Here is an 18,470-nt window from a genome sequence, read left to right on the forward strand (position 1 = left end):
AATGGCCCACAAGGCCACTGGCAACACAGAATCTGCTCCTGCTTATGGAAAAAGATGCATTTACCTTAAAGGCAGGGTTGTTCCTCTGCAAAAATCACATTCCAATAGGACATGTTTTTTAATTAACATGGTACCTTCCTAAAGTGAGTTCATGTTGCTAATGAAATTACCAGGATGTTCAAAAGAAGAGTCATACATAGTTCATATATCTTTGCTTTACATGCGCACATTATTTTATTAAACCAGAGCCTTAGAAATAATATTGAAAATGAATTACGAGGCTTGGTCAACACACATTTCCACCGGGATCATTGATACTGCTCTCCAAATGCAGTGTGTCTGAATGCTGTCCACAGCAACCACATTCACAACGTCATAGAGCCCGGGTGTATAACCAGTAGGCTTCTGGAGAGAATCCAAAGTGAAATAGATGTTGGATTCCAACATACCAGTTCTTCCATCAACGCTGGTCACACAGACCTATGAAGGGAAATGAAGGCAGTGAGTATGGAGAAGCAGAACCCACCACAGACGGCCCTCAACAACCCCTTGGCTGTAAACAGCAGGTCCCCCACCCCATCACTGATTCTCATCCTGGACACACAGGGAAAGTGAGTCGATACATCTGAGTCACCGTTCTACCCCTCTCCTATTAAAGCAGAGAAACAAGATGAGCCCTGGGCTACTGATAAGAGGATGAACCCTGCATGCCTCACCCGCTACCTCCCTGGCTTCACATCTCATTCTCAGGCTGTACTAATCAAGGTCTTACTCCACCCCCCACCCCACCCCACCCCCCTCCTCATCAGCAGATTGAACACCTCAAACCCAGGGCACTTAGTTTCCCCACAATTGCCTCAGAGCTAAGACACTTTGTAACTGTTGTCCACAGAACATCCTAATGTCAAGTAAAACACACAACCTAGGAATTAAGTATGTGTGTATTCTACATTATTTTCTGCTAATTTCCTTTTCAATCAGTGAATGTGTCCACTTTGGCAGGGGATATACTGCCAGACATACCAAACAAAGTCCTGGGCTAAAAAAGCGATCAGTACCCATGACAAAGGCAACATGGAAGCATATTACCTCTCTGATACTCTGTGAGTTCAGGGGGCTCACAGAGTGAATGCTCATGTTTGAGGTTCCCGGCTTCATGGAATACTCAACCAGCAACAAGTCTCCTTTGAAAGGCTTAAATTCTAAAACAGCCAAGAAAATTAGCAGTGTAAATATTATTGCACTCAGGTCATGTCACGTTACCTAAGACCCTTCATCTCTGCAATGTGCTGACCAACATATCCTGACTGTAAATACTTGCACTGGACAGATATCTCAAATATCTTCTTACAGGAAGGGAGACTAAAGCCCTTTAAACACTGGTTCTTCTACAATGATTTATTCATCAGACATGGATAACTAATAACTGCGTGTCTCAGAGGGAAAGTTGTGGCTAGGAGCACCTTATTTTCTCATCAAGTGGACATTTTGGTATCTCCTTTGGTGGTGGCAGGCAGGTACACAATAGGATCACATGCTTGAACCTCAGTAGCTAGGCTAGGGACAAAATATGAGAATCTATCTGTTGAATATTCTGGAAAGAGGACAGAAGGAGAGAGACCTATCTGCACCTTTGCTTTGAAGTGATGGAGGCATTTTCAAGATAAACTCTTGTACTTGTGTGACTCTGTCACTGACTCTACTTTCCATGTACCCTGATGCATGCACAAAGTTTATGCTCCCAGCACTCAGAAGGGTAAGGGATAGATTTCCTAAGGTCATGAATAGTCCTCAGATACATAGTGAGTTTCAAGTAAGTTTGAGGAACCCTATATGAAAACAAAACAGGCAAAGAAATCAATAGTGAAACCCTCATGGGTACACGATGACAGCATTCACGGGGGACAGGATCGCTAGGCAATATTTAAAGTATTTCCCATTTTCCCCTTTATTGTACCTTACTTTCAGTTTCAAGGACACTTCCCATACTCTTCATCTATGCTTTTAAAGACTATAAATCTTACCTCCCGAAAACAGCTGGACAGGGAAAAAAGTTTCCTGACTGATATAGACGTTGTCCTGTGTTACTGAGGTGACACAAGAAATACAAAGTTCTCTATCAAGGTCTGATGCCTCAGTACCGCCAACAGAATTATTCATGGCTTTCACCTATAAGAGAAGGAGACAGTGGCTTAAAGTAAAATAAAATTTACAGGCAGAAATTTTTATACTTACCACAATTCCCCATCAAAAAACAGCATTTTAATGAGTTGACCTAGCATAGTTGTAACGGTGCTGCTTCATTATTTGTGCCAAAATAGCCCTCCTGTAGCAGAAGTCTTTTAAACAACTGTTCTCAAACCTAGACAATACATTTCCATTAAAGATGCATCACAGACCTGAGGTGATGGCATCAATTGTGGCTGTGCTTGCTCTATGGATTGACAAATGCCTTGAATGCTCTCACTACTTACCTTCTGATCTTAGAAATATAGTGCTCTTGCTTTCCAGGAATTCAAAAATCCACTAGTGTTAACTATTTTTAAAACTTACTTCTAAATAAGTTTTACTCATGGCTGTAACTCTAATTAGAAAACATTTTTTGCACATGTTTTTTAAAGATTTTATTTATTATGTATACAACATTCTGCTTCCAGGTGTATCTGCACACCAGAAGAGGGCACCAGATCTCATAAGGGATGGTTGTGAGCCACCATGTGGTTGCTGCGAATTGAAGTCAGGACCTCTGGAAGAGCAGTCAGTGCTCTTACCCTCTGAGCCATCTCTCCACCCCACATTTTTGCACATTTACACAGAAATTTTTTAGACTGAGTGACAGTGGAGTAATTTGAGGAAATGTCCTTTTTGGTGTGTGTGAAGGAAGAGAAATGAGTTACCTGGGACATGGGAGTGGAACAGAATATAGTCGACAGGGAGAAGAATGAGCAGCACAACTTTGGGGAACAAGAAAGAAGAGAGCATGTTATTCCCTGACTTGACCCATGTGCAGATGTAGAAGATGACATGGGAGAAATAACCCCCATCAGAAGAGATTGAAAGGAAAAGCAGGCCTAACAATTATCACATACACCAGACCAAGGCAAAGGTACAGCTCCCTCCATTTGAACTACATCAAAAGTGGACACCTATCACTTTGATAACAATGACCTATTATCTGACACTTGACGCGTTAGCCAAGGCCTAACATGGAAAACAGAGGAAGTCCCTTCATCTTCAGCTGAGCTCAGTACTTGCTGTTGATAATGCCTACATATCTTCCTTTCCAGCCCACCTGATTACCCTGTGACCCTCATTCAATCAGTTCACCCATTCTTGAACTTGGAGAAAGTCCTGCTTTTTTGCTTCTGCCTCTGGACACTGTGTTTTTGATGAAAACTCACTGGTCCACAATACCTGACTCTCCAGAAGCAGCTCCTTCACTACAGCCTGGTTCAGTCTCTAATCTTATCAGTAAAGACTGTTTTTACATTATTGTTTATATTTTCTAAAAATAAATTTATCTACCTTTTCATTTATTTTACATCCTGGCTGCAGTTTCCCCTCCCTTCTCTCCTCCCAGTGCCTCCCCCACTCCCTCTGTTCCCACCCCCCAATCCACTCCTCCTCCATTTGTTTATGAAAGGACAGGTCAACAAAACAAGGCATATCAAGTTGCAGTAAGACTAAGCACCTCCCCATGTATTAAGGCTGGGCAAGGCATCAGAAGAGAAAGTAGGAAAAAAAAATCTCGAATGTATCAGCACAGGAGACAGTTCCCTGAACAGAACACCGATCATGCAGGCACCTAGAAAAACAATTAATAAATGGGATCTTATGAAATTTAAAAGTTTCTGTAAGGCAAAGGACACCACCAATAGGACAAAACTGCAGCCTACAGAATGGGAAAAGATCTTTACCAACCCCACATCTGACAGAGGGCTGGCTGTTTTCCAAAATATGTAAAGAACTCAAGAAACTAGATATCAACAAACCACATAATCACCCAATTAAAAAAATGGGGTACAGGTCTAAATAGAGAATTCACAACAGAAGAATTTCAAATGGCCGGGAAACACTTAAGATGTTCAACATCCTTAGCCATCAGGGAAATGCAAATCAAAACGACCCTGAAATTCTATCTTGCACCTGTCAGAATGGCTAAGACCAAAAAAACAGGCAACAGTTTATGCTGAAGAGGATGTGAAGCAAGGGGAACACTCCTCCACTGGTGGTGGGAGTGCAAATTTTACAGCCACTTTGGAAGTCAGTGTGGCGGTTTCTTAGAAAACTGGGATTCCATCTACCTCAAGACCAATCTATATCACTTTTGAGCATACACCCAAAGGATTTTCCGTCCTACCACAAGTACACTTGCTCAATCATATTCATAGCATCTTTATTTGTAATAGACAGAAACTGGAAGGAAACTAGATGTCCCTCAACCAAGGAATGGATAAAGAAAATGTGGTACATTTACACTGAAAGAGACTATTGGGAAGCCAGAGTGGGATGTAGGGGCATTTCAGGGTCAGGTAAAAACCTGGCACAAGGGAATCTCCCAGGAATTTACAAGAATGACTCCTAGCATTAGCAGTTAAGTAATCTGAACTGGCCATCTCCTGTGACCAGTTTGGTGCCTAGTCCAATTGTCATCAGAGAGGCTTCATCCAGCAACTGATGGAAACAGATGCAGAGACCCACAGCCAAACATTAGGCGGAGCTCAGGGAATCCTGCAGAGGGGGAGGAAGGATAGTAGGAGCCAGAGGGGTCAAGGATACCGAAAGAAAACTCACAGAATCATCTAACCTTGACTCATAGGAGCTCACAGAGATTGAACCGACAACCATGGAGCCTGCAAGGGACTGACCTAGGCACTCAGCATATATGTGACAGTTGTGTAGCTTGATCTTCTTGTGGGGCTCTTAACAATGGGAACAGGGGCTGTCTCTGACTCCTTTGCTGGCTTTTGGGACCCTACTCTATTTACATTTTTTCATGCCTCTTAAAAACTCATGAAACTGTGCTGTAGCCTCTTTAACCATTTGTATTCATTATGTAACCTGCATTTTTTGTGTATTTACATATTGACTGTGGTGTATTTTTTTCTGTTTAAGAGTGATACGACATTCAGGTAATGACTTTATTTTTTCAGTTAACATAACCAGCCCACAGTACAGCATGTGAAATCACAAAGTACAAATTCAAGGAAAGGAATGCCTTTACTAAGTCACAAAACTTTGGCAAATTAATACAGTACCCGTTAATACAATAAAATACTATTTTTTTTTTTTTGCTGGAGTCATGTATCAACTTAGCGCTAATTTGCACTTCAAAAATATCATTTAAGTACAAAATCCAAACACTGGTTTCCAAGAGGGCAAGTTATTTTATACAAATTAATGGCATTTGACATTATACAGTTTCTCTTTTTAAAGTGAGTTCCTCGGGTAGGTGGTTCCAGGTCACAGCATTGGGCAACTGTATGGACTTGAGGGCGGCCCGCCTTTCTTCTGGTTGGTCTACACCCAGATACTGTTCCAGTCCCTGACAGGGTCTAACATTCTACCTAAGGAGACTTGAGGTCAACATCAGTTTCTTCTAAGTCCTTAAACAACAACAAACAGACCCGTGAATTGTTCACACAAACACAAGACTCTCCAGACAGCTCCCTCAAGCCCTTCTACCTCAGACCATCACTTTGATTTAGAAACTCTCCATCTTTTGTTTTGATCAAAAGTCACAGCCTTACCCCAGCTAATTAAAAAAATGATAATGATAATAATAATAATAATAAATTCTACCTAAAATAGCCGTATCTTTTAAATAATAAATAAATATGATGTCAGCTTGCAGAGTCCCGGGGCCCTGTAGCTGCACACCCATCTCCACTGTCATTTTTCCCCCAAGGCTGCCAGGCTGCCATCGGCGTCCGTCTGCTTCCTCTTGCTGATGCTGCCAAGTCTTCAACCTCGGCGTTTAGTTTATGGATCACCCATTCCATTGCATCTCGGCCTTTGTTAGCGTTGGAAGATGTGGTGCTTGCCATGAGTCCTTCAAGGAAGCTGCTGAGGCTGACTCCTTTCACGGTGATGATGGCTTCCCGGTCAGGACAGTTTTCTCTGGGTCCTGGGGGTGCGGCTTGCATGTGAGCCTCTCGTCTACTGAGACCATATTTGTAAATGAGATGTTGGTAGACTTGAGCTCCATTGTCTTCTTTACCGGGTGGACCACAGAGTGCTCCTGCACATACGTTTTTGTTCTCGCTGCACCAATGAGAGACTTCACAATGGAAGGCAGGCCCCACTCTGCTGAGGTGTCTGTGGCTGTGCAGCTTTCCAGAGGGATCCACATGTCTGTCCAGCATGTCAATGCCCACTACACTGGGATTCATGGGGTTGGGGTATTTCTGCATTGCAGCCGTGGTAACCATTTCCCATGGATGGTCAAAGACGTGCTCCAAAGTCCAGATCTTCATGGTGCCAGCCACCCGCCCAGTGTCCCTCGGGGTCCCGGGACAACGAGGCACACAAGTTCGCCAGCCCCACCCCGTCCCATCGACTGTGGTGTATTATATGAGAACTGGGAATAGTAATTAAGATTAAAATTAAGAAAAAAGCCTGTGCAATCTTGTCCAGATTACCAAAATAAGCAGGATTTTCTTGCAAAGTGCTGCCATTGAAACCACTGTGTCTTATGAATTTATTGTTATTCAATAAATTCTGACATTGTGAAAAACACAAGAGTGTTGGCCTGTGTTCCTAACAGAGTGCACCAATGACATAATTGATATTTTTAAAACATTGGGAAAACAAAACACTGAGAGTTTTAGAAAAATTACTGAGAGAACACAGCCTATTTTCCTAATAAATATATTTTTACCAATGTGGAAAGACTTATGGTGGATCTACTGTGTGAGAAGAATAAGCAGTACAAATTATAACTTTAAGATTAAGAGTTCAAAAATTCAAAACAAGATGGGGACCTTGCTACTCTGTTTTCAGTTTTACCATGATTTTATAATAATAATAGTATGCCAGTATAAGGGATCTTCTGTGGCCTGCTGTTGAGAGTCTCAGTTGGAAAAGCATAACTGAGAAGAATTTGACAATAGCCTCAATGTGTCAATAGCTGAACAGAAGTGAACCCATATGGAGGCTTACCACATCCTCAAACATCAGGAACACATGTGGTACACAGATGCACATGCAGGCAAAACACTCATACACATAAAATAATAAAACTAAATCTAAAAAATTGAAGTAAATGAATACATATACTTTAACTGGCATAGAAGTGAGCATGAACAATACAGTCTTTGTCATACTAATTCTGCTTGTTTGGATACTGAATAGAAAATGGCTTGTCACTATATGATATAAGATGCAGGATTACACAGAATCATTTACACGTTCAAATATGAAGAGATCTGACAATATATAGAAACAGAATAAGCATCATTGCATTCAAATGTTGTAACATCAAATCTACTAAGCTCAGAGAAGTGTGATGTTAACTTGACTATACATCAACATTGTCTGAATCTTTTTTTGATTAAAATTTTATTTATATATAAAAGTTTTAAGGTTATTGAGTTTATACTCTTAAAAAAGAAAGCAAGGAAACTTTTAGCTACTTTCAGCAAGAAACTGTACATCTTTTATTTTTATTTATATTTACAATGTAATTTGATCGTTGTGTTACTAAAATGCATAATAGTATGACATTTTTCTTTTTTCCTCTCATAGATTACATCTTGAATGCAGCTTTCATTCCCTCTCTCTTCCCCTCTCTATTACTCCCTTCCATCCACTTCTCCTTTCTATTGTCTGAAAGTTTTTTAAAAATGGGTTTTCACCATGCAACTCTGGCTGGCCTGGAAATCACTATATAGACTAGGTTGGCCTTGAACTCAGAAAATTTCCTGCCTCTGCTTCCTGAGTCCAATGACTAATGCCATGTACCACCACTCCCATCAAATATAGTAGTTTGAAGGAGAATGTCCCCAAAAAGCTAGATGTTTGAACACTTGGTTACCAGATGGAGAGACTGTTTGGGGAAGTTTAGGAGGTGTTTATTAGAAGAAGTCCGAAAATTGAAAGACTGTCAACATTTCTAGTTGTGTCTCTGTGCTTTAAGACTGCATGTGAAGAGGTGAGCTCTCAGCTCCCTGCTTCTGTCACCATACCTGCTGCTTGCTACCATCATACCTCCGAGCCATGATGACTCATCTTCTAGAACCATAAGCCCAAATAAACACACTTCCTTAATTTGTTCTTATCATGATATTTTATCACAGCAACAGAAACCCTGGGTAAACTCTGTCATACCTTGATTGCTTTCAGTACATGAGTTGTTTCGTTTTCTTCCACAAGAGCAATAACATTTGTCCCAACGTTCACTGAGATCTTACCACATACCACGTCAGTATTGAAAAAGATAGATTCATTAATCCAGCCATAGTCGGAACAAAGATGGGTCACAATTCCATGGATAGACTTCAACTTGGAGTTATCTATGGCACACAGAAACAAAGGTCACACTGTCAAATGCAAAGAGCCACTAAACAGAAGTCGTAGTCTGTCCACCTGTGTAGATGTGAGCACATACCATCACTTCTCTGACCAAAATAACTATTTCTGCAGCCTAAGGTTGTCACTGTGCCTCCATGGCATCTGCAGGTGACCTGTGCCAGTAGAATGCAAGGGATGTGCTCATCTTATCTGCTCAGGAAGCCTCTTTGAATTCCCATTATTACTAGTGTATGCCTGCCTCATCGTCAGTAGCAAACGCACAGCCATGGTTCTGCATTCTGACAGAGCATTAAACGATATGTGCAGATACAAGGATACGTTTCCAAATTGTCTCTTACTCTCCATAAGCATAAAGGGTAAGTAATGTTTCGGGATGTGGCTCCAGTAGCCTGCTGGGACCACCGGGCACCTTCCTCTGTGGTACCCTCCTTATGACCGACTCTGCCTCCTGGCTTCAGATACATGTGTGCGTGGGAAACAAGGCCAAATTCACTCTCAAAGTGAGATGGTCCCCTTCTCTGGGGAATACAAAGGCGTCTTGTAAGGGGAAGGCGGAGACAGTACAGCCCACATAGACTTGTGTTCTTTGAGTTGGTCCAGACACCCTCCTGCGTTGGTCCACCAAGGGCGCTTGAGGCACAGTTAGACAGTGCTGGCCTAACTGTCGGGAACTCAGGCTTACCCTCATGCTCAACAGCCACTCAGGATGGCGGCAGGCCCCTCCCCCTATTTGTTGCCTCACCACTCCTCACGTGGAGGATACCCTTTCTGAGGAGTCTTCTGAGTGAAGGATAAGGAGACTCCAAGAGGCATACCTTGAGGTTGTTTCTGCAGTGTTTCTTGAGACTCTGTGCCCCTCCGAAAGATAGCTGAAACCCGGCGTAGAAGATTCATCTTGGTGGTTTACTACCAGCCTGGGCAATGCCGAGGCTTACAGATGAATCTGCAGGCAGGCTTTCCTGGCTCTCAGGATCTGGCCCTGTTTGTCTTCCCAAGCCTCTGCAAGATGGTGGTGGACAGCTAAAGGCGCCCTCAGGAGAGCCAGGACCAGGGCACCTGGCTCGCTGCAGGGAGCCTCCCTTCAGGCGCCCTCTCCGAGAAGAGTCCGCCTCTTTCCACTGCCAGCCAATGAGAGTCAATGGGGTGTTTACGTCACTGCTCCAGCCAATGAGAGGCACTGGGCAGAGGCATTTGGCCACACCCACCCATTGTGAGAGCAGCAACAGGAAGGTCTCTGGAAAATCTGCTTCTGGTGTGTCCTTGGGGTACTCAGTTTGTGTGTAAGGGGTGTGTTTCCTACATGTTCCTGATAGGGCCAGGGGTTTGTCTTAGGAGGTCTGACAGAAACCCTTGTCCCTGCAATGTCCCCCAATCATGTTTGGTGATAAGCATAAGCAGTATCTACATTGTGGCATTGTTCAGGGTCAGAATGTGTGTGTGTGTGTGTGTGTGTGTGTGTGTGTGTGTGTGTGTGTGTGTGTGTGTGTGTGTGTGTGTGAGTGTGTGTGTGTGTGTGTCTTCTGTAATATAAAATTTTGAGGATAGTGAAGCCTTTTTGATTTATCTTTATCAGTAAAAAAAATCAGGAGTCAGATATCAGGGTAAGAACCTGAAAGATCAGAGAAATAGGGGAGCAGCCACCAGGCACCTCCTACCTACCTTTCCCATTCCTTCCTCCAAAAGGGCCGAGATCTTCTAGCCTCACCTTACTACCTTCTGTCTCCTATCTGTCTACAGTCCTCCAAACCTCTATGGCTAATTTTGGTCAGCTAGTGGCTAGCTCTGCCCTCTGTGTCCCAGAAAGCTTTGTCAGAGCACAATCAAAATATCACACATTTCCCCCTTTATGTCTAAATATAATGCGAAGGTTTTAACTAACATTGCAAAACTATATACAATAAGTACAATGAATATATACAAATATATACAGGTAGGAATTACATGGCCGGGTGGTGGTGGTGCATGCCTTTAACCCCAGCACTCAGGAAGTGGAGGCAGGCGGAACTCTGTGAGTTTGAGGCCAACCTGGTCTACAGAGCAAGTTCCAGGACAGCGTCCAAAACAATACAGAGAAATCCTGTCTCAAAAAACCAAAAAATTTACATTAACTGTCCAATTCATTTGCATTTGACAAATTCAGAGAAAAGACTCCATTATCTATCCAATCTTGGTAAGTCCAAAGTATTGTACCTAATTCAATTTCTATCCTAACTTGTATTTCTAACCCTATCTTTTTATGTATTTCAACCTAATATATTTTATACCTCTTTTGTGCATTTCTTTTTTGAATTTGGTAACAAGGAAAATTATAACTATAACGGTCTAGTCTTCATCTCCATCAGAGACCTGAGAAGGATATAATATTACCTGAGTAAACAGGAAGTTCAGAGCAAAGAACTTCCAAAACTAAGAAATAACAGAAAGAGCTGGCTATCTCGACAGTCATCTAAGGTTTGTCTGTAATGTTGAGGCATCCATCTTCAGCCTGCAGGTATAGAATATTGGGTAGACTTTCCTGTGAAGCAGTAATTTTGAGGGACTCTTATGCCTTGTCTTGGCAAAGTTCAGCGGTCATTTTCTTTTGTGTCCTGCTGGTCCAATTTGAATAGCATACTGTCAGCAGTCAAAACAAGGGCAGTTTCCTGCCCAGTGGCTAACTTTTGGATTTTGTCAGTTTTTTTTCCAGACCATTACAATAACAACTTGTAACCAACATCTCCCCTAAACAATGACAAATATCCATAACCCACTGAACAACTAAAAACCTCCTACCCCACTACTTTGGAATGTGGGTGTCGTGTTCTTAAAGTTATTTCCTGTTTTCTGGGGGTACCAGTATCTTTAGGGGACCCTGAAAAAATGGGATAATGGACAAGTCCTGGGAGAGCTAGCTGTATCATTTGTTGTCCAGTCTCTGTGTAATGGAAAAGTGCAGGGCTTATCTCAATTCCTGACTAGAGTAGTCTGTGAGGCTGGACCATCTCAGCTAGCCACCTTGAAATTATCCTTAGCAGTTTGTAGTCCAAAGTCGATCTTCAGGTGCTGTTTGCCAGCTTAGTGACTTTACCACAATCCAGGTGGAATCATTATTGTGGGGCCCTCCCTATCTTCCTTTTTGAGCCTTAAAAGGTCACTGTTAGGTGTGGTCATAGTTCACTGCAGAAAATTTAAACATTTTAATTGTCATGTACAGAAAATCTTCAAGAAGCTAAAGGACCATAAATTGTTATGTACATCCAGAGTAAACTGAATTCCTAGTTACCTGATAGAGACTCAAACCCAAAATCATATTCAGGAAGCTAGATGAAGCCTTATTTTAGGATTCGTTACTACCCTATATTACCATTAATATCATGACAAAATTTATATGTATATATATATTAATTTTACAAATTTTGACATAATATTTATACCTTAAGAAGAGTTTAAAGAGTCAAAATAAAACCAAAGAATTATGAGATTAGTGGTGATAGAATAGTCTCTTAATTTTTGTTTTTCTTCTGTTCCATACCAGGTGTCTCTTTCCGACATGAGACAGGGATTTTGGATTTTTCTTTAACAAGCATGCTTAAGTTTAGAGAAGGGGGGATCCACAAATGCAGCAAGAACTAAACTTTTTCTATCTGAGGGGAATAAGAAAGAAAAACAAACTTTCTGGTGGTAACTTCTCTTTTAGTTCATCTTGAAAAAAAACTCCCTCCAACAGAAAACTCTAGACAATATATAAGTTAAATTTTCAGGGTCATATAGCATTTCTTGAGTAAACAATGAAAAACCAGAACCATTCTGGTAACACATGATAAGTCACGTAGTTTCTCTCAGGCTAGATACGTCACACTGACCGGGCATGGTGAGTAACCATGGTGACTCTTGGCTATCAGTTTAGTTCCCTGAAGTGCAGTCTGTGAAGCAAGCATGTAGCTCCCAGAGGTCAGTGTTCCCTGACAGAGAGTGACGTTCAAATTCAGGACCTAAACAATAAACAGTTAGTTGGCTGAACCTTGAGCCTTGTATCATAAAGGTGAGGTTAGGAGTACGTGCAGAGAGTCAATCCCTGAGAGAATTTGTACAAGAAATTATGTCTTTATGTTGTTAGCTGGGCTTTTGCAAGCAAAGAACTGGCACTAAAGTTGTTTCATGTCTTACCTTCACTCCACAATTAGACATCTGGGAATTTGTCCTTGTGTATTTCATTTGCTAGGGCTTTGAATTTGCTCTGAGGCTTTAAATCAACTAATTATATATAATTGTCTTGAAACTGAGAAATAAAGGCCTGGATATTTAATCACCAAAATTATACACAATGAGAAGAAGCCATCCCCCTGTCAATTCATGGACATAATTGTGCCACAAAAGTGTAAAACACAGCTGGGCATTGGTGGCACATGCCTTTAATGCCAGCCCTCAGGAGGCAGAGGCAGAGGCAGAGGCAGAGGCAGATGGATCTCTGTGAGTTCGAGGCCAGCCTGGTCTACAGAGCGAGTTCCAGGACAGGCTCGAAAACAATACAGAGAAAACCTGTCTCAAAAAATGAAAAGAAAAAGTGTAAAACACAACACCAGTGGGCTGTGGAAAGAACCCCATAGGTGTTCTTTTTAAGGAGGAATTGCGGTGGCACGTGAGAAAATTAGAAACCGGCATCCATGGCCACTAACCTCATGGTCTTTGCTTAGTGGGGCTCCCCATTAGAGAAATATTTATTTGGTGACTTAACCTGTTGAATAGTCATCACCTGCTGTATATTCTAAGTGACCTTAAGCAAGGTGATAATTTTCTTGCACTATTTAAGTCCTTGTTTGAAATAAATTCCTTAGTTCTTGACTTGTTAATTCAATTGTGGGCACAGCCAGTTAATGTCTCCCAGCAATTTTTGAAAGTCATTAAGAGTCTGCAATTGATCTCTCCTGATTTGGAGAGTTTTGGGGGTTGCATATTTTGTAAACCTATTTTATATCCTAGGTAATTAATAAAAATCTCCTCTTTGTATTTTTTTCAGGAGCGATTTCTAATTCCTAACAAGGCAAAATTTTCTTTACTTCTTCAAACATTTCTCTAAGGTGTCACATTTGAATCAGCTAATGAGATTATCATCTACATGATGGTAAATTATAGATCGAGGAAACTGTTTATAAATTATTTCCAATGGCTGTTGCATAAAATATTGGCACAGGGTGGGGCTATTGAATATACCTTGTGGGATAATTTTCCACTGGTATCTTTTAACGGGCTGAGAATTATTATAAGTAAGCACCATGAAGGCAATTTTTTTCTCTATTCTGTTCTCATAAATGTATGGTGAATAAACAGTCTTTTAAATCAATCGCTATAACAGACCATCACTTAGGTAATAGAGAAGGTAGGGGAATTCCAGGCTATAGAGAGCCCATTGACTGAATTACTTTATTTATGACTCTCAAATCTATTATCATTCTCTATTTTCCAGATTTCTTCTTAACGACAAATATAGGAAAATCCCAAGGACTTGTTGATTCTTCTTTATGTTAAGCATTTAGCTGTTCCTGTATCAGCTGTTCAAAAGCCTGTAATTTTTCTGATATCAATAACCATTGTTCCACCCAGACATGTTTGTCTGTTAACCATTTTAACATGTAGGGTTTTTGGTATCCCATAAATTCATTGCTATGTTAGCCACATATGACTTTAATTTTCCTCTCTGTCCTTCTGGCCCTGAATATTCGACCCATCTCATGAGTGCAGCTTCCATGCACAGCTGTGTTGGGTGCTGGTGTCTGCAAAGCCACCAAGTAGCTATTTTGTGAATTTGTGTCCCAAACATTGGTCACCAGATGAAGCACTAATCTAATTAATCTTATTAATAAAGATCAGGAGTCAGATATCAGGGTAAAAAAAGCCTCCAATGGTGTTTGGAGCCCAAGCACCTGTGGAGTTTGGGGCTTATGGAGGTTGCTGTAGACAGGCTGTCCAATCATCCTCATCTGCAAATTGCTCATTGAAATGAGTCATTGTTCTGGTTCAAGGCCTCTGGTTTCTGGTAAACCATCATCACTGGACCCTCAGTGAAACTCCTCTCTGATCCTGTTGATGCCCCAAATCATGGAAAATCTGTGGTTATCATTCCACAGGACTGGTCCCTTTGCACACTCAGGCAAGTCATGGATGGGGCAGTTGTTAGGGTGGCCCAGCACGAGGACAGGATGTGGGTCTGGTGGTAGCTGAGCTGGTTGGTCTGACCACTGGAACCACCCCCTCAGGAGAGAGGCAGAGCCAGCTCTCCTAGGCCTGTGCCATTGTGGCCAGCTCTCCCACACCTCTGGTGAGGGGTGGGGCCATCTCTCTTAAGTGCTGGTGTCAGCTCTCCCAAGGAAATTGGTCACTGGAAAAAGGATTTGACCTAAACTCAAAAATATAAGAAAGACAACCTTGATTTGATGCCTCCATATTGTATGCTGTGTCTAATTATAATCTTACATATAATAAACATATACAATTATTGTATACCAAATGTTTCTTAACATAAAATGAACATATGGAACATTGGCCTGTGTCACAGTTGTTAAAAGGAGAAAATACAATAGGAACATAGGTTTCTATATGAAGGCAAAAAGGATTGGATCTTTGTCTGGTAACACACATAAAAGTTAAGTCAAGATGAATACAGACAAAAATAAACATCAAACCCTTACAGTTTAAAAAATTTTTAATTATGCTTTATGGGTGTGTGCCTGGTATCTTCCAAAGAGGCCAGAAGAGGGCACCAAATCCCTTTAGGCCTTATAGTGTAGGGGAATAATTTCATGATTCACAGTAATGGTAGTTTTCTTTAAAACACATGGAGGTGAATACTCACCCAGCATACAGAACTACAAATTGGCTGGCGATATAGTTCAGTGGCAGAGTGCAGTGTAAAAACCCCAAGTTTGATCTTTAGTGGTGAAAAAGTAATAAAAAGCCAGCAAGAAGCACTACAAATCAAGAATTGATCTGTCAAGTTCATACAATTAAGTCCTAATTGTAAAGTGAGCAAGGAAAACCGATTAGCTGTTTTGAGGAAACAGAAGCAAAATCATCCCTAAGCATTTTAGGTGCCTAATATGAGGCGTGGTTATAGTTTGGCAACAACAACAAAACAACACCCCAGAGAGGGGCTTAGGGAGATGAGTCTTTTTGGTAAAGTAGTACTTGCCTTGACAGCATGTGGACTTAAGTGGGAAGCCTGGATCCACTGTAAACATCCAGGCTGTGGCTTTGTCCAAGCCCATGGGAGGCCTGACCCTTACTGAATGGAGGTGGGGGAGTGGAAGGGGAGGTAGATGGGAAGCTGGGGTCAGCCGGTATTTAAAATAAATGAAAAAAGATGTTAATAATATTTTTAAAAGTTTTTTTTTTTAATCCAGGCTGACAGCCCATTGCTGAGGAGAAGGAGGCGGGCTGGAGCTTGCTGGCTAGGCAGGCTATTTGAATTGGTGAGCCACAGGTTCACTGAGAGACCCTGTCTCAAGGCTTAAGTTGGAAAATGATCAAGAAGTCACATGACGTATACTTCTGGCCTCCATATGCACACACTGGAACGTACACACATGAATATGTGTAGACACACACAATTCAAATTTATTTTTCACTTAATGGGAAAACACCCCTTATTCCCTGACAGGGTGTTTAAGCATCCTTAGTCTGTCATTTTTCTTAAATCTCTGAGTTTGGGTACAGCCTGGTCTACAGAGCTAGTTCTGGGACAGCTAGGGCTGTTACACAGAGAAACCGTGTCATGAATACCCTCCCCCACAAAAACCACACAAAACAAAAAACATTATATATATATACACATATATATGGTTTTTTCTTTTTCTGGAAAGAGGCAATATTGCAGAAGTATCATGTTTTCTAATGTACACTGTAGAGTGAAAGGAAGCATGTCGCCCAGGACAGAGCCGGAGAGATGGCTCACAAGTAAAAAGCACTTGTTGCTCTTGCAGAAAACCCAGGTTCAGTTCCTAGTATCAACATGATGACTCACAACCATTCTGAAATCCAGGGACCTGGCATCCTATTGTGTTTTCTAAGAGTACCACGTATGCATATGATACACATATATACATGCAGAAAACACACTGTTAAAAAAAAATAAAGATTGCTCGGGCGCTGCGCTGGTGGCACATGCCTTTAATCCCAGCACTCGGGAGGCAGAGGCAGGCAGATCTCTGTGAGTTCGAGACCAGCCTGGTCTCCAGAGCGAGTGCCAGGATAGGTTCCAAAGTTACACAGAGAAACCCTGTCTCGTAAAAACAAATAATAATAATAATAATAATAATAATAATAATAATAATAATAATGATTGTAAAAAATTAAAGATGCAAGCAAGAGCCTCTTGAATTGAACCAAAGTACCGGGTCTTCATTGGGATTCGTATTTTACAAGTTTTATTTTAATTTTCAAGTTTGTAAAGTATTGTAAATTTAGGAACTGGAAAGCATCTGTTGTAGAGTTTACTAGTAGCTCACTGCTGCCAGAACAGTACCTCCTCTGCCCCGTTAAAAGGAAGACTCTAACCTCAGGACTGACGGAGCCTCTCACCCTTAGTGCGCATGCGCACACACAGCCAATCAGCAAGGGGCTTGGTGGCGCTCGAGTTTTCTCGTTGTTACCCAGCATGCTTTGAGGTTGCCACGAAGCCATATTCTTGCGGACGACGCCTGGTGAGGAAGACTCACTGTGGAGGTAGTTAGTCACCTGTTGAGAGATTGTTAACCGTGTGGTTTAACCAATTGGGGTGTGTGTGTGTGTTTGTGTGTGTGAGTGAGGGGGCGGGGGTAAGGTACTTCAGGCGCAAGGAGGGGCGGTGTCCCTCTCTGGAATCCGGCAGCCCTTCTTCCCAGTTAACTTGACCCTCAGGCCTCTGAGGAGAAAAATGGAGGCGAACATTCCTGAGTGCAGGAGCTTGAACAGACTACAGCCTACCAGAAGGCAGGAAGCCCTAGGGGATTGGAGACCCTGAGAGACCGCCCCCTTGGGCATGAGGATGTTAGGTGTGGGTGGAGTGGAGGTCTGTGAGGGGTGGGAAGGACTAGAACCTTCTGCAGTGCTGTTGCCCATTGGGAATCCATTAGAAACTGACGACCTCTGGTCTTTTTCCTCTACTTGGTATTCTGAGGTCAAATTACTGACGTTTGTACATATAGCTACCAAATTGCCTCAAAATCCCGAGGCTCCTCCCTTAGCCTCAGAAGTGCTGGGATTACAGACAATAGTTCAGTCCAGGCTGTTTTTATTTATTTGTTTGTTTACGATATTTTCTGTTTTGTGAGATTTGTTTTTCGAAGCAAGTTTCACTGTGGAACCGAGGCTGACCTGGAACTCACTCATGACCAGACGGGCCTCAAACTCAGAAATCTACCTGCCTCTGCCTCGCGAGTGCTATAACTAAAGGTGTGTGCCACTACACCTGGGCAGGCCGTTTTTATATATGTGACGTTTTGGTTTGGGGATGTGGGTCCTACTTTAACCTCGGGTTTGCCTGAAATCTGTTGTGCAACTCGGACTGGCTTTGAAATAGAAGTCCCTGGGCCGAGAGTTGGTGGCGCACGCCTTTAATCCCAGCACTCGGGAGGCAGAGGCAGGCAGATCTCTGTGAGTTCGAGGCCAGCCTGGTCTACAAGCGCTAGTTCCAGGACAGGCTCCAAAGCCACAGAGAAACCCTGTCTCGAAAAACAAACAAACAAACAAAAAATTGAAGTCCCTGGCCTGGACTGGGACCTCAGAAATCATGCCCGTTTTCTTTTATTATTTTTGCATTTTTGAGGATCGAACCTAGAGTCTCTTTCTGTAGGACATAAATATATCCCTAGCCCTAGAGAACTTTATATTTTAGACTTGCTTCAGATTGACACTACTATGAAAAAAATGCTTGTGATAATAACTACTATGAGATTGAGATACAGACACAGAAATGCTCAAATTTA

The 18,470-nt window shown here is 42.0% G+C and overlaps 1 protein-coding gene and 1 pseudogene across 1 annotated transcript; both read right to left on the bottom strand.

Annotated features, from left to right (window-relative positions):
- Positions 1–273: 273 nt before the first annotated feature.
- On the bottom strand, positions 274–9,426 carry LOC113837786 (cancer/testis antigen 55-like). Its single transcript, XM_035450142.1, has 5 exons — positions 9,348–9,426; positions 8,329–8,513; positions 2,025–2,169; positions 1,090–1,202; positions 274–480 (listed from the first exon to the last, which is right to left on the bottom strand). The coding sequence occupies exons 1-5, from the start codon at positions 9,424–9,426 to the stop codon at positions 274–276; spliced, it is 729 nt and encodes a 242-aa protein (XP_035306033.1).
- Positions 5,844–6,476, bottom strand: LOC118237740 (annotated as a pseudogene).
- Positions 9,427–18,470: the final 9,044 nt, after the last annotated feature.

The sequence above is a fragment of the Cricetulus griseus genome, chromosome X, assembly GCF_003668045.3.
Source record: "Cricetulus griseus strain 17A/GY chromosome X, alternate assembly CriGri-PICRH-1.0, whole genome shotgun sequence".
Lineage (NCBI taxonomy): Eukaryota > Metazoa > Chordata > Mammalia > Rodentia > Cricetidae > Cricetulus > Cricetulus griseus.